A 21541-nucleotide genomic window follows, 5' to 3' on the forward strand; every position below is an offset into this window, starting at 1 on the left:
CACACACACACATACGCACGTTTTGTCTCAGTGTCACATTAAAGAAGATTTCATTTTTGGAGAAAGAGATACAAGTTTTCAATCTTAGTTTACCTGTCACGGTCTCTCCGAGATCCTGCTCGAAGTCCTCCACTTCTCCGCTCTCGTTCCCTATCTCTGTTTCTCAAGCGCTGCATTAGATCTACAGATACAAACACACATTAGATATAAAAAGATTACAACTTACCATATATGTCTGGTATAGAAAATGTATTTATTTTTGGTATTAACTGAGCAATCATAAAAGTACCACTGAATGCAACGTAGAAAAAAAGAGCATTAATACATTTAAGTTCCTATGTATTGTCATACTTGAATTGTAATCGTGGTGACACGTACTGCTGGCCTGCATGCCCTTGCTGACACTCTGAACACAGTCCAGATTAGGCAGCTTGTCATTGGAGAGGAGGGCCAGGGCAATGGCTGTGTAGAAGCTCCGTGCCACACCGCTTCCCTCGCCTGGTTCATCTTTAAAGGTGACCTTCACCCGGTGCACGGCCATGGGTGTTGTTGTGCAGCGCCTACCAAAGTGTGTATTTAGCTGACGCATAGTCTGCTGTATTAGCTGGTCTCGATCTCTGTCCACTTCCAGGGCCAGATCACGGGACTGCAGGTTCCTCAGCTTCTCCATCTCGCGACGGAATTTAGATTCCTTTACCTCAAAGCCACCCAGCTCTGTAAGAATCTGGAATAAACAAAAACAAACACAACATTATGAGCCTGCACAACAAGTAACAATGCACTTCCTGCACTTAAACAGCCACATATTACTTCTTGATACTTATTTATTAATCAAACCACGATATTACATTTCAGAGGTTTCAAAGTTTAGGCACGCCTCCCCTACGGGCCACCAGAGGACATCAGGGGAGGCATCTCATTAGTAACTTCAGTGATGTGGTTTATTTGCAAAGAGGTGCCAGCCAATGACAGTATGAGACCATCTAAACTCTAGTGTCATATGGAGATCTAGCGTCAAGTTTGGAGACCAAGCCAAAGGGACTTTATGATAGGAAGATAAAGGAATTTCTGTCACAGAAGAAAGTAATTGCTGCGATTTTTTCCTCCCTGCTAATTAAGATTTGTGTTTGGTAATGATGGGAGGAGCTAACTGGTGTCAAATAATTTGATCACAGTGTCTGACACTACCATCCAGCACCATATCCTAGACATGGCCTCCAATGTGAAGGAACAGGTGCTGGATAGTATTCATGAAAGCCCTCTCTTCTCTAATGAGATGGATAAGTCAACAGATGTTGCTAACTGTGCACTGTAATAAAGAGGAGTTTTGTTTTGTCTTCAAGGTCTCACTATAGCAAAAGAAATACTCAAGGCTTTAAGAGATTACATTCAAGACTCTTTTGATTAAGGCTGCTGTTGTGGATTATTTACTGATAGTGCAAGGACAATGACGTGTCACACAGCGGTCTTTTGAAACAGGTGCAAGTGCAAAGGCTCACTTTCCCACACTTTGAAACCCCGTGATTTAAATCTTGGAATTAAAAGCATCTAAACTAGAAATGGTGAGAACACAGTGCTTAGTTAATATAAACATTCAAATCAATATTTACAGATCCAGGCTCTGCTCCGACATCCTCCATGAAGACGCGTCCAAAGAGCTCCAGTGACAGACGCCAGCGGCCAAGCAGCATGTCATGTGAGATCATCATCCCCATGAAACTACAATGAGGTCTTGACAAAAGAGGAGAAAGGGGCAAATATTATATTTACAAAATGTAAATACAATTATTGTGTGTGTGCATGAATGTCTTTTGTTTATCAACTATTATATGGTACCTGAAAGATGGGAGAGGAGGTCCATCGCTCTCAGTGAGGCCGATCTCTGCAAGAAGGCTGCTCTTCAGCTGGGCAGCGAGGTCATGAGGTGATGGGCCTTGTTTTGAAGCTTCCACCTCCTGATCCACCAGTGACTGGTTCCCTCTGCTCCCCTGGCCACAATCCATACTCATTACATTTTTCAGGTTGGCTGAGTAGGACATCTTTGTTGGCAGGATCTGATTTGGAAGGATTCAAATGTTATTTCGTACCATGAACACATTTACGGCTTGAGGTGAGAGTGATAATTAACAAATGGAAATTAGACACAGAACAGATTCAATGTTCTAATATCCACCAGTGAATTGCTATCCATTATTTGCCAATACCAACAGAAATATTGAGTTGGACATAATTAATTCTGGATTTGTTTTTTTTTAAAGATTTAGATTTCTAAGAGTGTATTGACCCGAACATTTCAATGGTGTTTGATATGAGTGGATGTTAGAACACAGCTGCCAGCTTTTTTGTCAAGTAAAGAGGGGTGGTATACCTGAGAGGGGGAGGGTAGAGAGGAGCCCATGTTTACCTCCAGGCAGTTCCTGTCCATGCTTGCTTCAGCTAGGCCTTTAGTTGTCATGTATGAGGAAGAGTACAAGCCCTGAGAGGGACGACCAAACAGATCCTCCTTCCTGGCATTAGGCTGTTAAGAGGACGCAAACTATTAGGTGTAAGCTACCATAGCAAAGACAACCCTGAAATATTATTAGAGCTGTATTTTAAATGTTGTTAAGCTGTTTTTTGTCGACCTTTAAAAGTTATGGTCATCTGGCATTTTTTTTTTTTTAAACTAAATCCTGCATGGTAACTGGACAAATCTGATATGTTGTTTATATCCAGTGGAAGCACCTGACTGGTGAATTGATAGTCTTGTGTTGTGGCAACTTTTAGTAAATCAAATTGAATGTGTTTGAATGATGCGATACTTTAAGTCAAGAAGATGATTGTGATCTGACTTCTCAATCAAATATAGTTTTGACAGTGAACAACTACTTTTGCCAGCTTGAAGGGTGGAGAGAAGTGTGTGTTAAAAAAGGTGCAGAGCAACAAATCTGACCTGCAGGAGATGGGGCTGGTCTGCCAGGGGAATGGCTTCAGCCAGGGGGACATCGAAGGGGTTGGGTGGGATACAGCCCAGGAAAGTCATGGAGTCAGAACGACGGAAGAAGGGGTGGTTCTGACCGGTTTCGGATGGGACTTGGTCATCGTCCTTGTCCTGCAGCGTGGAACCTAGGCCAAAGCACAAAGAAATCAACTATATGCATACAATATACTTTTTTTCAATAACAGTTACACATCATAGTTTATACAACATAAAATAGATTTCTCATTATAATATTAGTTATTTGACTTACTTTGGTTGGTGTCCTCGTCATTCTCATGTTCAGAATCCTCATTGTCCAAACCCAGTTCTAAAATCTCACGATTCCTACAAAAGTTAAAACACAGATGAGGAATCTCAATTTTTGTCTGTTTTGGTTGCCGTTGCGTATAAATTTGTTTTGCAAGATGCATAACAATAAGGCATTGTATCTATTTGTCTAAGATTAATGCGATAAATATTTGATATCCATGGTTTTGTAAATTAATATTGCAAAACAAACCAGATGTATTTTTATTCATAAACTGTATAAAGCTATATCCCACCACGAGGGGTAGAGTCACTTAACATAACATTTTTAACTATTTACTCTTTAAATCCCTTCGGGTCCCAACCCAAGTCCCTACAGACTGAGCTACATTTACCTTTTTCTGTCCATTTGTTGGTTGTCCAAATTGGTCTGCTGGTTCATGGCCTTAATCCAGTAAATGAGAGCCTGGAAAACGTATGCCACATGTTTAAGGGAGCACACATCCAGTACAGGAAGAACATCAGAGTGCTCATCATTGTGGGAGCGCATCAATGACAAGGCATAGTTCAAGAAGTCTCCCCGCGCAGACATCATGCCATGGCGAGTTGTCAGCAGGGTAGCTGCTCTCCTGAAAAATATAGAAAACGCATAGAAACACAAGCTTAGATAATATAGAATTGCTCAAACATACGTTACCCTTGGTGTTTTTACAAAACTTATCACCTAACATTTATTTATTTATCAGACTCCAATGTAACAAAGATGAACAAAATTTGGGTTTATCAATGTATTTTTTACCTGCGACCTTCCAGGGTTCGAAGGCTGGCCTCCTCCCGAGCAGTCATACGCTCCCTGCGAGCTGAGTGCTGGGAGGCATGGAGTGGGTGACTGGGATGACCTGGGTCACCAGCAGAGGACAGTGCTGAGCCGTATCTTAATTGAGCCTCTGTAGAATCCATGATAGACACCATCCAGTTCCAAGTTGGAATCAGCTTTTCTTCAACATAGTTCTGGTTAAACAAAGAACATTTCACACATTTTTAACTCACTTATTGGATTAGATTTTTGTTAAAAATAACAAAATATCAGAAAATATCATAGGCTTTACCATTTCATTAACACAACATAGCAGGATATCTTACCTGTAGGTTAACTGCATCCTGGTAGGTAAGCTTAACAGCAGCAGGGTACTGCGAGTAGACTAGATGGTTGTACTTTGGAATCAGACTCATGAGATCTGAAATTTGCCTGATGACAATGCTGTATGCTCGTGCTAGGCTGCTGGCAGACGTCAGATAGCTGCTGGTGTTGCTCGCCTCAAGAGCTGCTGCTGCCGCTGCAGCACTGGAGCTGATAGCGCTAGAGCGACGCAGGTTGGTGGGATCAATATATATCAGGCCTGTGGAGCTAGCTGTGAAAGACAAAAAAATTAAGAACAGGTAAATACATTATATCCATTCTTGTGACATTAGTTTTAAACCACACAAATATACATTTTGCCAGAAAATTCCATGAACAAAAACAAATCCACTGACCAGCTGGTGTTGAGGAGCTGGAGGGAGCACTTCCAGTCACCCTCTGGCTGGGTGTGTTTCGAACAGCCCACTGCATTGAACGAGGAGCCTGGGCTGCACTGTTGCTGTGTGAAGTGTTCGATGTCCTTTCCAGAGGCTCATCCAAAAGGAATGTCTCCTGGTCCACATCGTCACTTTGACTGCTGCTGCTGTCAGAGTCGCTGGAGTCATTCGACTGGGAGTCGTCCTCTGAGAAGAAGGCAGGGACACTGCTGGCACCTTCACAGACGAGGAGGATAAGGAAGAAATACAAGACAGACATATTCAATCATTTAAATAATCCTCTCATCTCCCTTTTTTGTTTCCTATTTTAAAAATCTGATTTGTTGTATCAACAGTGCATGTTAGTGAATCACAACACTGCAATATCAAACAACACTAATTCAAAGGAGAAACACTGACGCTTTGAGTCAGAACAACATCTACAGTTTCTGTTGATCAACTTTGGCTGTTACAAATGAAAAACACAAACACTTTTACTTCATAATGGAGACAAAGACACAATGAATCCCTTGACAGAATAGGGGGTATTAATATCGTCATCATCATTAGTAAAAATACACATTTTAGATGACCAAGGAGGAAACAATTCACAACGTTGAAAAGCCATCAGTTGATAAGTGTGTTAATTGGTTGAAAAGAAAACAACATAGCTAAAATTGTGATGAAATACAGTGTAAGTTCAAACTGACATGCACAATAACAGTGACATGTGAGAAAGGGACAAACTGAACTAACTTTCAGCAGGACACTGTATGCATTTTTGCAATTCACTTTGGCCCTGACATCTCTATGTGCATTTAATTAAAGAGGTGCTCATACCAAAAATAGGAAATGCCAAGGACACTCTACTGCCTGCAAATGAAATACATTGGGTGTTCAGCCAGGGACGATTTTATCATTAACTCTCCATACATAACTCCCCACAGACCCAAATGCTAACTGTAAAACATTAAGTAACGACAGGCTTGCTCTGTATTACGAGAGGAAAAATAGTCCACAGTGCAGAAATAGGAAAATCTATTTCATTTAAGAAGTAGTTAGAGCCTAAAAATTTTGGATTTATTCAGATTGAGGAGGCCTAATAAGACATGACAAAATGTCAACAAAAAACTTAATTTATTTTGAAAATATTATATCATCTTAAAAAAAAAAAAAAGGAATACATTATCTAAGCAGCTTTTACCAACCTGCTTCAGAGCCAGCAGTTGCTGCTGTGACGACGCTCCTGCGGCCGCTGGCATTGTCCTGGTTGCTGTGGTTACTTTCACTGTCACTCTCTGTTTCGGCTGCAGCCAGCAGATCAAGCTCCATGTCACTCCCTTGAAGCAGAAATAAGGAACAAAGACGTTGCACTCTCCGCTGACTTGGGTTTCAGATTCAGGTAATTACTCATATGATTAACTTCAGTGTCATTAAATTACAAACGGAACACAAATCAATTTCCTATTTCTTTGAACTGTTGTGAGGTAGAGTAGCCAGTGTCTGTTTTAATTGAATGTCAATAACATCAGCTGATTGTTTTGTATTGGCCTCTGCCATTTCCCTTTTACAGTGCTGTGTTCACAGGAAGAGTCCATTAGTGGGTATCCAGGATACCAAACCAGAGAACAGCTAAGCTGAGACTACAAAACTATTTAGGTTTAACTTAGCGTTCTGCTCAACACAAACTGCTCAAATCTGTCCGACTTTGCATCGCAAATACTTGTATACTGCTGTATCATCGTTACAAAGGCATCTGCATAACCTTTTGTGATCTTGCATTATATTGAAAGGTGCGTCTCACCATCCTCGTCATGCTCATCATGTTGACCTTCTGCCTCAGCATTTTCCTCTCCCTGTTCCTCTTGGTCATCATGATGGTCTTCTTCACCTGCAACTCCCTCTACAACTTCAACCTGAAAGACAATGAAACAGACAAAAACTAAATAAAACCTCAATGCAAGACAGAGATGTTCTGTTTCTGATCTAAACCATGAACGAAATGCAGTCAACAAAACTAACATATTGCATCTTCAATGACATTGTGGGCTTTGGATGGTATGTCTTCCTTGGCACTAAAAAAAGATTACCACACCTTCCCTTGCATGGATATTTCATTATGGCCTTAATTGTTAGTAGAGCCCTACCTCTTCGACATCTGCTGACACAATGTCATCCTGATCCTCTTCTCTTCCTCTGACAGGCTGAGACTGGCTGCTGCGCCTAGGCTGTGGATTCCTGATGATGTAGGAGGCAGCTGTCTGGCTGGAGCTGGAAACATTAAGCACAAAAGCACAATTCTTATAGTGCTAAGTATTGTAAGGCATACTAATGAGGGATGTGAGATTTTATATAGCCATACGGTTTTAATAAAAATAATTGTCAAATACAGGAAAATACATGAAATTAACTAACCTGCTAGACTGGTCCGGTGAGGGTCTGGGAGGGAGAGGTTCGACAGAGAAGAGCTCCTCGCTACCCTGAACAGCATCAATACTGGTACTGGCTAAGGTGAAAGGAGCAGTGGGTCTTGCTATACCCATTCGGACAGGAACAATCAGCGACTCTGCTACATTACATAGCTCCTCCACAGCATAGGGCAACAGAGCTTGGAAAACTCGACGGCATTTTCCAATTGGCTGGGGGATGAAGTTGCTGTTTGAAGGGATTGTAAAAAGACAGATGTGTTGTCAAAATGCATACTTGTTTTATGGAAGCTGGTATTTTTTTCATCAACCAAGTTACAATTAATATCAAACTTTACTTGAATAATTTGTTCTTACTTTTTCTTCTTGGATGAGGCCATCTCAACGCTAAGTATGACAAAAACCCGCGCTACAGAACGCAGGAACCTCCTGGTGACGCTGACTGCCTCCTCTCGCCGGCCAGGGGTGTACTTGTTCTGCAGCTCCTTTACCAGCGTACCCAGTAAGGTGTCAATAAACTAAGACAGGAGAACAAAAACACTATTTGAAGAACAAAATACTTGTCATGTCAAAGGTGCACATCACAAAATCAAAAGAACATGTATCACCACTGATAGTATTTAGGTGTGATCATTTGTGTTTGTATGAATTTTCAGGAATTCATTAATCTTGGTCATTTAATGGATATGTTATTTAAAATATGTCTACCATCTTGGGGTAATTCTTCTTTTAGGTTTGTATAGCGGTAATATATATGTGTAAGAGACCTCCTAGCAGCAGATCTATATTTGGATAGGAGTTATGTTGTGAGCAGAAAAGGAAATGTGATTTGGTGAGGCTGAAGAAATGTATATGTCCGACATTTACTGACTGATAACATGAAAAGTTATTCACGCTATGCTATATTTTGTCTGACCTTGGCCAAATAAATCCTAATATAACATACAGTGAATTAATTTCATCATTGAATTTTTACAGAAGAAACACCCCCAACTAACAGACAGTTACTTAATGCACACTTATGTTGTGTCAAAACTAGAGAAGCCAAGATGGAAAACAATCAACCTGGTGCAAGGCAGAAGGAGAACTAACTAGACTTACAGTGATGTCAGGAGCACACTTGACAATGAGGCAGTGGGTGAAACAGTCAAGGCGAATGCTGCCACTCTGTTGATTCAAGTAGACCTGCTCTTCAGGTAGGAGGTGAGCAATTCTGCTGCTGGCACTAAGTCTTGGACAGACAAAAAAAAAATCAAAGCACAAAATATGAGTTTTCAGACAACAACAATCCAAATACCTATTGTGAGGACGTGACTGAAATCATATATTAAAAGGTAGCGTGGAATGTACCTTTGCTAATAGTAAATACATGCAAATAAGCCTCATTGCAAAACAAGTGTCTAATTCACAAACACCAGCACCAACAACCAGGCAGTTAAGAGTGGATCAAAAAACATCTGCTGAGACTATGCGGTAACTTGCCACAATATTTATAAGAGTGTTTAAGCCTGAATATCATTACAGCTATACGCTTTGTGAATTACTCTTTGAGACTGAGCAGAAAGAGGGAGCAAATGATGCGCAAATGTTTTTATTCTGTTGTCTCTAATGACTCCCTGATCATTCTTTGTGTATCTGAAATGTCCCTACACGGCCTACTTGCTCGTTTCTTCATCGGCTTCTAAGCTGCGCTGCTTGGTCTCTCTGCTATAGATAAGATAAGATAATCCTTTATTTATCCCACAACGGGGAAATTGACATTGTTACAGCAGCAAAGAGCAAAGATTGCAAACAATCTTTAGTAAATCAATAGTAAAGCCAATGTAGCAGAGAGAGCATGACCATGCCACAATCATAAACCAGAAAGAGAGCACCGTAACTATTTAAACAGCTCTAACCAAAGGGGGTATAAGTGTTCTGTTTTGGTTGGACAGGAATACATTCAGTATCGGGCTCGCCTGCCTCCAAATATGGATTTGTCCATATCTTTTAAGCAGGGAAGTTAAGTTCTGTTTCCTGTCAGCACCAAGCCTTACACACACATCACTGTCTTGAACATAATGCATTGCAACTAGACACAACACTGTATACATTTGACAGTTATCTATGATGATACAGTATTTATTCTATCCTATGCAAGACCTCATAAATTAAAGACTATTCAAATGAAATTCAAGACTTTGACTTTCATTTCATTGTTTGTCATGCAGTGAAGAAGTGAACTTTTTTTTCAATGTACTGGAATCCTGATACAAGGCTCTGGGGGATTCATGTCCATGGATAGTATTTATAAAATTACATTCAATTATCTTTTCCGTGACCATTTTTGGTTCTTGAGTATTAGGAACTGTTTCAAAGGTTTTAAAACTAAACTGAACCACGGGGTTGCATTTTTGCTGTCATACTCACGGGTCTTTGTTCTCCTGAGAACCGAACATGATCATTGACTTCAGGGCATTCCAGTCCTGCAAGACTCTCTCCAGAGCCAGCTGAGCAAAGCGGGGAGGTTCTAGGTCATGATCTGGCATATCAGATTCTGAAATAAAGGAAAATATAGCAGATGACTTGAGGGAATCATGTTTAAAAAAGAAGGTTGCTTAAACACTAAATAAATCAGTAGTGATAAGCTAGTAACTTGACAATGATCATGGACCCACCTTCTGCATTAGCAGCTTTGCGGTTTCTGTCTTCTCTAATGCGTGGTGGTCTGTACTGACAGTGCTCAACACTTTGCCTAGCAACAGTCTGCACCAGGAACAGTAATATATGCTCTCCCCTGCAGAAATTAACAAACATATACCACTTATTATTTGTTTTTCACAGAATTAAGCAACTTGTATTTGTAAAGAACAAAACAAAACGCTGCTCTATGTAAAGTAAAGATAGTAAAAGCCATTTCAGTAAATACAAAAGTCTTGCCTGCTGTTTGGCGTGGTGACGAGGTTGGTGGTTGTGAGTAGCCTGTACAGCAGATCCAGGCGAGCTGCCTTTTGGCCAGCTATCAATGTTTTACACTTACATTTCTCCCAACAGTCACAGTATGCTGTTGGGGAAGTCCTCTTCAACCTGGCAAAGAGCAGATAACAAATTGTGAAATACAGGCGATGCATTGAAACCTTCACATTTTAAATTAGACCATGCTCAAAAGTTTAACTTACTTGCAGTCATGTCCTTTGTGACATACCCTTGCACACTCAGTGCAGCAGCAGAGGGACTCGAGTAGACCACAGGTCCGACACTCAAAGATGTCCTAAATACAGAGTCGTTGTTGTGAAAAATGGTACAGTCCAGACTTGTAAATAAAGAGTGCAAATTAAAAGCTTTAACTTTGTCTCTTTAATCATTTAAGCCCTACTTGAGCAGTAAAATAAAGAGTATAGCTGATGCAGTTTGCCAGGACTTTTTAGATGTTTTGTGGTCTCTTTTATTTGGCGAAAGGAAATAATTAATTCAGCTACTTCCATGACTAGCAGTAATTAATATGCACCAGAAAAGCATATAGTTGATCTGTTTTCATCTTTTAGCTTGTCATGATATTGCCTACATAACTGTACTTAAAAGCAGAAATATTGGTCAACAACTACAATCCTAAAAAGACGCAGCTTGATTGGGCTCTCAAACATCGATAATTTTTATAGTGAAGAGTGTTTTCAGCAGGATTTTATGCGTAAGGCCTCACCTGGTTAATGTGCTCGGCTCCAGTCCAAGTGAAACTGCAGGTGTCGTTGCAGCAGAGAACATAGAGCGGCGATTCATCTGGGTTTGTCCCCAACGGACAAATCATTTCCATGAAAATAGAATCTGAATCCTCCTTCTCTGTGATGCTCGGGTCACCCACTGTGTTAAAGACAGAGAGGAAAATAAGAAATCTGAAGCATGCCAGATACACATTTTGTCAGCTGTTGTAAAACAGGCAGAAAAACAAAGGTCAGGATTAATGTATCTCTCAACTTACATCTAATGTGACAACTCTTACCAAACCACATAAGATGACATAAGCTGTAACTCAGTGATGGAGTCAGCTGTCTCTCAACTGGAATGTGAGGGAGTATCCCTAGCTCATGCAGTCACTTGGGCAAGACACTGAAACCCAAATTGCCCCCAGTGTGGATGTTTTTAACCCACACAGACCAGGGGACCATGTACGCAACACAGATGCCTATGTTGAGCATTTTAACAAAGTTTGCCATCAAAAGCGCTGTTGCAGTGAAGGAATTTTCCACCTTGGTGATCCAGGGTGGCCCAATAGTATGCAGGAATTATCGCACCACCCCTTTTTATTTATCTAGCAAATGGGTTTGTGAGGGTCAGAAACTGGGCTGCCAGCAACAACATCTGGCCGGCAAGATTATCCTGACTGTGACTTTTACTTAATTTATTATTTTCTTAACAACAATGCCATGACAATCAGTGACAGAGACAAACACTCCCACCATGAAACAGTGCAGCTCTGCAGACAGTAGACAGTGACCGATGCAAAAACAAAGCCCTGACTAAATGAATGAATGACTAAAACCTTTTTACCTACCATAAAGTGCAAGACAGTTACGACTGGCTACAGAATACATAACGTGATGAGAGAGAGAAAGCAATGAGACGCTGTGTGGACATAGATAATGTCTAGATATTTTTGGTGCATATTTTACAAATTGATAGAAAGATAGTGAAGAGATTCAAATTTCAGATTAATGTCTTATCCTAGCTGTTCCTTTTCTTGTTTTTTAAAAACAATATCAGCCTGGTGAAAATTCCACAACCCTCTTTGGCACAATCCGTTTCTAATTTCAGAAGTAGTAAAAAAAACCACTGCCACACATGGCATGAAAATGGCATCACTCATTTCAACACGTGAAATTACGAACATACATTTAGACCTTCCTCGATCAACATCAACATTGCCACCTCAAAAAAGGCTTCTATCAAAATATACTGAATATTATCAAGTTCACAAAACCTCTTCCTTACCTTTCAAATCTGGTTTGAGCTTTCATAATCATAAAGTGCAAAACTTAGTTACTGTCTTGTGTTCTTCTGTTACTGTTTTGTTTGTTTTTAAAAAGGGTGTTACACTGTAATGTAAATTGTAATTGTCTTTTCTCTGTTTGTTTTGTATGTGCATTGTGTGTTGTCATTAAATCAAATAATATGAAAAACCGGGTACAACAACAAGGTAGACAGATGATCAATTAACTCACTCTTAGCCATTTTCTGAGCAGCCTCCAGTACAGTGATGGCTGCAGGATAGGCTCTCCCACTGACTGCTAGCATGAAAGGGGTCATTCCACGGGCATCTCTGTCAAAACATTATATAAAAGAGCACTTAAAATGAGTGGGCAATTGATGCAATAGCAGACAAATATCTATAAAAAAAGAAGGGCATCGGTTTTGTTAACAATAAGCATTTAAATTAAAATCACATGGAAATTGAAAATTCATACTTGGCAGAGAGCAGCTCCCGTAGGTGTGGCCTCAGAACAACACTGTCACACATCAGCTTCAGGATAAGGTGGGCATTGGCTTTCCTGTCTTTAGATTCCACCACAGACGACTCAGTGGATGTCCCTGCTTATATGAAGAGGATATGTCCATTAGGTGAAAAACATTTTATCACAGAATTTCAGAACACAAAGCAGCCTAAGAATGAAGAAACACTGATACATGAGAGATTAGGCCCAATTCATCTCATGCAAATTTCTGTGTGAGAAATTTCTCGGATGCACTCTAGATAGGAGTATGATATTGTTATTTTGTAGTATTATATGATAGCGCTACAGTTTTACTCTACAGCCCAACAATGGCATTGCTGTACTTCAGACTTTACAATGGCAGATTATGCCAGCCAGCCAACAAGCCGATTACAAATTTAAAAAGTAACCCCCATTGTTACACGTTTCACATGTGGTCGAATGTATAATATAAAATCTAGTTAAGTATGTTAATCATGGGACAACTAACTATTTGAACAGTGCACCTTTACAATGAAATTAATGACATTATGTTTAGAACTTTAACATTTTATTAATTTATGACACAATTTCTCCTCTTTAATGAAGATGTTATGTACCTGGTAGGGTGGAGGTGCTTGGTCCCTGGCTGGGCCCAGTGGAGGCGGTGGTTAGGGAACCCACTGCTGGAGCTAGTATGAAGTCAATGTCACCGTCTGTTGATAAAAAAATCAAACCACAGCGCCAAGTTATTACAAAGATTTTAACAAATTGAGAAGGCACACCACACGCAAGACAGATGCTCCTTTAATTAACGATTGTGTATCTTATAAACCATTCAAACCACAGGGCTTTAAATATTTCCAAATTATAAGGAAAATGATCACAAGGCTACAAGGTAGAACGTTCTTGGGTTTTAACTGGTAACATATAACTCATTACATTTGTTGTAGAAAGGTGGGCTGGTGTAGAGATAGAATTGAGTTTTAGGCTTGAATACTTTGTAGCAACACCTCAACTACGTCTTGCTTATATGATTGTTTTGTCACAGTGGCATTGCTTGTCTGAAAGTAACAAAGATCATCTCAATTTCATGTAAAAAAAAATTGTACAAACCGGGGTCCATGGGTGGCGGGTCAGGCACCCAACTTGGTGGGGCAATAGGAGGTGATACAGGATCTTGATGGTCACTGGACGAAGGGCCAGACTCATGACGACTGAGACCTGCTGCTCTAAGAGACCTTCGCATCATCTCTCTTAGACGAAGCCTGGTGACAAAACAAAACATATATAGAGTAAATATTAAACATACTTCTTAGTAAAACACATAATGCACAACAGCAGCATATCCATGTTGTAACTTTCACATATACATGAACACTTCTGACAGCAGCCGGATATTACCATTTTGCCAAACCGCTTGGCACGTCCTACGTTTTTCTGAATCTTGATACACATTGGAAGTATTTATTGTTAAAGGAAAAATGTGCACCTTATTGATCCAGTAGATGTCACCCTTAAGCTCCAGCATTAAACCAAAACAAACTGCTGTTTGGTGACAACTGTGCTATTGTGAAGCCTCTGCACTTCTCCAGTGTCACACCTCCAACCCCCCTCCCCTCGCGTTTGCACGACGGAGTTATGAACTAGAACGCAACCTTATCAAGCGGCGGACAAAATTGTCCTTTACTCGAGCTGCACTTGCCTGTGGCCTGCATTGTTGTGTTAGCAGGCTAATGTTAGCACACTTAAGTTAACTCACAGCTTCACATTGCACAAAAACTGGCATGGAATGACTGATCACTTGGAGGACATCTAACTAAGCAGTGAGGAGGTGTTGTAGATGTTATTCTTCTTTTCTCTAGTCCTTGACTAAAACAGCTTTATATGCAAGGACATCCCATCCATGTAAACACAGCTGGCAAAAACCAGCTGGCAAACCCACGCTTCTCACTCATTGTAGACAGTCATGAGTGAAGGAGACATTTACAGAAGATAGACTTGATTTCTGCTATATACATGTGTAAAATGTATTCTCATAGGGAGTCTTCTGTACAGACTATTTTTCCCTTCTTATATTATGTGTGGTGCAAAAAAAAAGAAGGTATAACTAGTTATTTACCCTCTGCTACTTGATGAACCAGTCCTATTCCCAGAGCTGTTGCTTGATACCACGGAGATGGCATTTGCAATTGCCTCCACAGCAGACAGACGCTCTGCAAATGTGTTCCTCTCCGACCTTTCAGCTTCTGAAAGGACAAAGCTTGGTGACTTAGCATGGAAATGAGTATGAGGGACACAGATACAGCATTTAAAAATGATATGGGTGCACAAATTCAAAATTAGAATATTGCTTTGAAGGAAAGTTGTCTTCAAAATATTTTCATTTTTTTTTGTTAGACAAATAAGTCAAAATCTGAGATATAGTGGTAAGAAAAATGTGTCAGAAACAAGAATATAAAAATGGCAAAGTACTTTTCTGATCTAATTTAAGAAATGCTGAATTCTCAAACACCAACATACCTTCTTCTTCTTTGGTCTCTTTATTACTAACAGGAAAGCAGACAGAGACAGCAGCATGAAGGATGTTACGGTTTCCATCACAGCGATTGTCCAGGATGGCTCCAAGAGCCTGGCTGCCCTGATCCAACAGGAAAGCCTGCTCAAGGTTCACCAGATACTGTCGACAGGCCTCGTAGTCACAACGCAGGACATGCTGCATCAGCGTCTGTTTCTAGAAGACACAGAGATTGAGCACAGACAGATTTTAAATTCATGTCTTTATGGAAACTTAGACAGCATTTTAAAAGACACGTGGTAAAAACATGGAGAATCAATATAGAATACAACCCAAGAGTGTTACTGGAAACTAAGTCAACATTCAGGGGCACATTGAAACTCTGAATGCATCTACCGGTTGTTTGTCTTTTACAATGTAAGATCATGTTTACCTCAACAGCCATAATAATTATAGCAGCTTTCTTTTTAATTGTGGAGTTAGAGGGCAGATTAGCCAGAGAGTGCACCCCCATTCCCAGGCTGTTTATAGGAGGGAGGTCCAACCAATCAGGATCTCGAATTCCGCCCATGCAGTCCTTGGCCATTGGGTAGATTGTGCCATTTCCGTCCCGAAGGATGATCGGAGATTCCTGGAGGAAATAGAGTTTCAACAGTTCAGATTAACATATAGCAAGGCTTTTTAATATCATGGGCAAAACTTTTAAAAAATATATATATCGCCTTTTAGGGAGATGATCTCACCTGTCCTGCGGTAAATATGGCAACATTGCGCTCACTCTGCCCCAGGAAGGCCAGGTTGCTAGTTGGGAAGTTATTCTCCTGTTCAGCTTTGCCTGTGGCTAGGTCAAAGATGCAGTACCTTACCCAGTTAGCAGTTTTCAAAACTGCGTGGACTCCTGGCGGGATAGAGAAACAGTTCAAGGTAAAAATGAAAATCTGCAGTGAACTATAGACCCATAAATATTAGTCAAGTTTGTATTGTGTTCACTGTCAGTAACAAACACAACAAATCATTAATCCACCTTTGGAGTCAACATTCACAGCCAAAATCTCTGCCTTTTCTGGGATGCAGAGCTTTTTAGGTGTTCGTTGAAAACAGTCAGGAACTTTTGGAGTCCCGCCAGTTTTGACCACCTGTCAAGAACAAAATGAGAGAGAAAGAAGTTCACATAAATGTCAGGGGATTAGATGCTCAAACATGCAAAAATAAATCTACTTCACTTTTCAAATACAGTCATGAACATGCATACATTTTGGATCAGTTTAATTTCATACCTGCAGCTCATCTATTCTAAGCAGCCTACAGTCCTGTAACAGGGATGAAGGGTCTGAGTCAGTGGGAGCAGCATTGCTCTGGTTGCTCACACTGCTTGATGTTCCTGGAAACTTAACAGCAACATATGCGCCATCCACTTTAAGCACCTAGGTTAAATGAGAAGGTTTTAAGTTCCAGAACTGAAATGTCATATCATAGAAAGTCAGACCAGTAACATAATCGATGGCATAATCTAGATAAATATCACTACACTTAGTCTGATTTATACTTCGACTCATTTTCAGATGCACCTACCTTTCCCACAGGGACATTTTTAACATCCTCCACAAACACCACCTCCCTTAGGGGCCACTGCTCCTCATTCACCTTCTCTTCCTCTTTTGGAGCCGGGGTGGAACGCCTTCGCTCTGCAATTAGTAGAGATTATTATATGTTAGTCCTTTCATCTCAGGATATTCATATAAAGCATAATGAAAACATGTATTTTGAAAAAGAGAGTAAAAAAAAATCAATTCAAAATGACATATCAAAACAAAACACATAAAACAAATACAAAGACAAGGCAAGTTTCCCATTTTAACCAATATATTATATAGATGTAAATATAATCCAAAATCCTTAGTAGTCACACAGTGAATACGTCTAAGTAGAGATAAAGGGCAATCGCACATTCAGTATTCACATCCTAATCCAGGTGACGGCAATCTGTTTGTAGCTGTTTGCTAACCGTTATTAACAACAAACGAAGAAGAAGAAACAACAAAACATACAAAGAAGAAGAGTAGTAACGAATAGCAACATGACTCGGCAAAGCTACGAGACCAGTCTGCTTGAATAGGCGGTCAAACACGCCCGACGTTTTAATGAATATAATCGTGCATCACCCGGAGGGGACGATCACCCGGGGTTAGGCAAAAGAAAACGGGTTACAACGGTTTTTAACAAGCCTCTGTACGGGAAAGCAGGGTTGAAGACTGTCAAGAGTTTCATCTGTTTTGAGGCAGCTCAACAACAAAGCAACAATAACAACGAATTGGGATCCAATATACTTAGATGATACATCTCTCCTAAAGGCATATATTTTATTTTGTTATATGAAAAATCAAATCAGGTGTTGTGTTGCTATTAATTGCATAGATATTAAAATATAAAAAATAAATATTTGTTTATTTCTATGTAGCTCTTTATTTTGCTTTTTATTTCCCCCCCTCTTTTTTTGTTTAATACACTACAGGCTGTACCTCCTATCACAGGTAGTTCTCAACAACACTGGATGGAACAAACTGTAACTTTCATGACTGTTGTTGCAAAATAAACAAGAGAAACCTAGAAACATGAATCCAAAACGTTTTGTTTCTTTTTTCCGAATTCGTACCGAACTATGACCCCTATTATATAGAATGTCTGCTGACCACTTAAAGTGCTTTTACACTGCATGTCACAGTCACCAATTCACACTGATGGCAGAGTAAAGTACATGTTAAGTGCCCATCAGTTTTTTGCTAATCTCATTCAAAAACATTCAAACACAGTTGCGATTTTATACTACATGTCACATTGACCTATTCATACACTCAGAGTGAATATTGCTATACCAAGTGCCAATCAGTTATAGGGTTGGGCGGTATTTGAATTTTAATACCGTGCAACCAGATAATGCTAAAGGAGGTAATAAAAACATCAGTGGAGCTGGCTAATTCCAGATACGAGGAGATGAACAGCAAAGTCACCAACAGAGGCTGCATCCACAATCCACTTCGACTTGACCACTGCCCTTGGGCGTGACATTTACCAGTAAGTAATCTCCACGATGCTCAAGGAGACACTCGCCTTGGATGGAGCACCACTACTGGAACTGGCACATTTAACTCTAAGCCAGAGGCCTTGAGATGACCAACCACCCATAGCTTTCGTAGTGAGATGTAATCATTTTCAGAATAAAGCAAGCAATCCTACAAAAGGCAGCAGAAATCAGACATCTCACCACCGCAGATGGGGACAAAATCGGTTTCCTACCAGATTCAGGCAGTTTACAAACAATGCGCAGCTTTTCAGGATTTCAAAGCACTGCTACAGGGAAGTGACGGAGTGCGATATGGCACCCAGCGGAAGTAAGGATTACTACTCCAGACATAAAGCACACCAGATGGGTGGGGGAAGAGATAACCAAAGGTTTCTGGTGCTCTTCTAGCATGCCACCTCATCCTGCTCAATTGGAAATCTACATCATCACCATGCCACATACAATGGGTTAGGGCGGTCATGTATCATCACAAGCTTCAGAAGCTGAAGCACATAAACAACACTTCCAAAGCTCTTAAATACCATAGAACGTGCTTAGTTACTCTTGCTTCTTGAACAAAAAAAATCGTACTGATTAAAGCCTGTGCACCATCGTTTTTCAAAGAACTTACAGGAAAACAGTTCCAGAAATAAAAGTACTCTGCCCATTTGATTTTAAGCACAGCCAATATGCAAGTGTTGCTGAGAGGGAGAGATATCATGAGAGAGGCTGACATACTGTAGGGCAGTGAGGCACTGCTGGCAATGGAAGAGGTATCACTGCAGGTGGAAGCTGGGGAGGGAGGAGGACCCATCTCAGTCTTTACAAGCTCTGGTTTGCTTTCCGTCCTACTGGATAAAATCAATATAGAGGTGAATTTGAGATTTATGGTATGCAAAAATTTAACATGTTAATACAAGACAGACTATTCAGAGCAGAGTCTAAAAATAAGATTTTTTTAACAGCATTTTAAAAAAAACAAGGTGTAAACAATAAAGGCTTCAGTGGTTAATGATAATATATATAGAGACTGAATGTAAATTTAATCTGTGACTTTTTTACTTAATTGTTTTTTTTTTTAATATTGATTATAAGACAAATCTATTTGTCAAGGTGGCAGGTATACTGCCTAATTTTATTTGACTTAACTACAACATTTTCTTTAAAAAAATGATACTGACTTGATTTCCTGGGTCTTAGTGGTCTTCTCCATGTTTTTTAGGCTCTCTGGTGAGCGTAGCTGGAATCTGCAACTGTCATTCATGTTCCAAACAGATTCCAACAGGACTCCCACTTTGGGAATCCCAGCACTGACAGAGAAGGCCACTGCACCGGCATGGTAGAGGGGGTTATTTCTCAAACACACCTAAGGAGGGACATTTGCACTTTATAACATGTTACACAAATTTCAAAGCATTGGTAAGTTTCCACTATTTTCAAAACATGAAATAATTACTTAGATGGAACACCTAGGCTGGAAAAGAACATCGTCCACTTGTGTCAAACAAGTTATAACATAATATCAAATTCTGTCTTACCTGTGTGCCCACAGTGATGTTGGGTATTGAAGAGATGCCAGCACTAGACTTTGGCTTTTTGTTTTTGGCCCTGGCCTTTTCAAGCATCTTCTTCCGTTGACTAAAAGGCACAACTCCCCTGCAGAAAGATGCAAGCAGAAAAGTGTGAAGACTCACTAAAATTAGCTTTTCTCCCTTAGAACTGAAGACATATCACATTTGCTTCATCACAGGTCTTAAGGAGCCTCTTGCAATTGGCAATCTCAATCTTACAGTAGAACTACTGCTTATAGAGGAGGTTCACATTTGGATGATTTTTTTAGAAAACTGGACAATGTATGAGAGTTTTAAGTGTTTGTTCTTTTCATATTTCACATGTATGAAAACTCTGAATGTCTTCACACATTCGCATTAGTAATTTCACAAACACTCACGATGCCACCTAATGTCAAAAGGAAGCCAGTGCTTTTTAAAAATCACTAGTGGTTCCCTACAAAGCTGACTATAACCCCTCTTAAAAATGGGTTGGAACCTCCCAAGACCTTTGCCATACTATCTTACGAAAATGAACGGCCTGCGTCTAACCACGTGGCAATGCTGACACATTGTTAGGGTAGTTAGAAAACATTGTTTTTTAACTGCATGGAAACATACTGACTGACAGAATCTTCAAATACAGCGTACAGCTATATAAACAGAATAAAGATATGTAAAGAAGCCTTTTGTTATCCACATGACTTTTGAACACTCTTACCACACTTTCAGGAATGTATATTTTTAAATAAAAAACAGGGGGATAATAGAAAAGACTTTCTTACCACCAGAAGAGATTATTCTCCTGCTGTGCACAGGTGTAGAGGGCACAGCAATGCAGTGACACTAGGCGTTCACCCTGCAGCTCAGGGAAAGCCTGAGCACTGTGCTCGAGCTTAGAGGCCACTGTGCTTAGTGTGTCATCTACCCAGGTTGCCACCTACGTTTAACACAAACACTTGTAAATGAACAATTCATTACAAACAATAATAAAGCTTTCATTGATTTATTCTCAATTTCAACCCCTTTTCAGAAAAAGTTGGGCAAGGTGTAAAATAAAAACAGGATGTGTTGCAAAACATTGATACACCATATTTGCTTAAAAATAGCACAAAGAAAACATATCAAACGTTGAAACTGAGAAATTTCACTGAAAATTATGTGATTGGCAAATAAAAAAAAAAAAAACGTAAAATCACCCTTATGATTTTGCCACCTAAGATTTAATTTGCTTCATTCTGATCAATTTGTTTACAGATTTTGTGCCTTTTCTCCAGCATTTTAAAACTACGATCTAGTCTTGTGTTCTCTTTTGTGTTGTTTTTTTAAATCTCCGTTCATCAGGTACATTTCCACAGACAAATATATATATATATATTTGAATACTTAAAACATGTAGACTTCCAGAGTCTTCCAAGTCGCCAAACACCTTTAAGAGCTTTCAGCAGAATAAGTGCATACGTCCCTTATTCTGTTTAACTGTCTAGAGACGCATCTCTGGCCTTCATCTTTCACCTCTTCAAACACATTCTTTTTTTAAACGTGTTGCTGGTATCCAATTCAAAATGGGCCTATAATTTTCCATGACTTTTCTCAGCTTTAACGTTTGATTTCTGTCCGTCTGTACTATATTCAATGAAGTATGTAGTATCAAAGATTTCATATTGGGATTTTACACCATGTCCCAACTCTGGACCAAATGGAGTTGTAAAACCTGCATGTTACACAACTTTTCCAGCAGAAGAATATTGCTACCAAG

The 21541-nt window shown here is 39.9% G+C and overlaps 1 protein-coding gene across 1 annotated transcript in view; it reads right to left on the reverse strand.

Annotated features, from left to right (window-relative positions):
* Positions 1-21541, reverse strand: part of ubr5 (ubiquitin protein ligase E3 component n-recognin 5) — a 47437-nt gene that overhangs the window by 6156 nt on the left and 19740 nt on the right. The window contains exons 12-48 of the mRNA XM_061049735.1: positions 20568-20722; positions 19771-19888; positions 19414-19598; positions 18971-19080; positions 16744-16856; positions 16449-16595; positions 16196-16307; positions 15915-16069; positions 15605-15802; positions 15177-15387; positions 14776-14902; positions 13770-13921; positions 13274-13369; positions 12648-12771; positions 12405-12502; positions 10889-11046; positions 10368-10459; positions 10129-10275; positions 9867-9985; positions 9619-9745; positions 8311-8440; positions 7567-7727; positions 7199-7438; positions 6931-7054; positions 6588-6699; positions 5992-6123; positions 4763-5020; positions 4370-4638; positions 4026-4237; positions 3622-3855; positions 3231-3304; positions 2933-3105; positions 2369-2518; positions 1837-2054; positions 1611-1731; positions 379-724; positions 94-181 (exon numbers count right to left, since the gene is read on the reverse strand). Of these exons, the coding sequence (XP_060905718.1) occupies positions 94-181; positions 379-724; positions 1611-1731; positions 1837-2054; positions 2369-2518; positions 2933-3105; positions 3231-3304; positions 3622-3855; positions 4026-4237; positions 4370-4638; positions 4763-5020; positions 5992-6123; positions 6588-6699; positions 6931-7054; positions 7199-7438; positions 7567-7727; positions 8311-8440; positions 9619-9745; positions 9867-9985; positions 10129-10275; positions 10368-10459; positions 10889-11046; positions 12405-12502; positions 12648-12771; positions 13274-13369; positions 13770-13921; positions 14776-14902; positions 15177-15387; positions 15605-15802; positions 15915-16069; positions 16196-16307; positions 16449-16595; positions 16744-16856; positions 18971-19080; positions 19414-19598; positions 19771-19888; positions 20568-20722 (5786 nt within the window). The remainder of the gene's footprint in view (positions 1-93; positions 182-378; positions 725-1610; positions 1732-1836; positions 2055-2368; positions 2519-2932; positions 3106-3230; positions 3305-3621; positions 3856-4025; positions 4238-4369; positions 4639-4762; positions 5021-5991; positions 6124-6587; positions 6700-6930; positions 7055-7198; positions 7439-7566; positions 7728-8310; positions 8441-9618; positions 9746-9866; positions 9986-10128; positions 10276-10367; positions 10460-10888; positions 11047-12404; positions 12503-12647; positions 12772-13273; positions 13370-13769; positions 13922-14775; positions 14903-15176; positions 15388-15604; positions 15803-15914; positions 16070-16195; positions 16308-16448; positions 16596-16743; positions 16857-18970; positions 19081-19413; positions 19599-19770; positions 19889-20567; positions 20723-21541) is intronic.

This window comes from Labrus mixtus, chromosome 11 (assembly GCF_963584025.1).
Source record: "Labrus mixtus chromosome 11, fLabMix1.1, whole genome shotgun sequence".
Classification (NCBI taxonomy): Eukaryota; Metazoa; Chordata; class Actinopteri; order Labriformes; family Labridae; genus Labrus; species Labrus mixtus.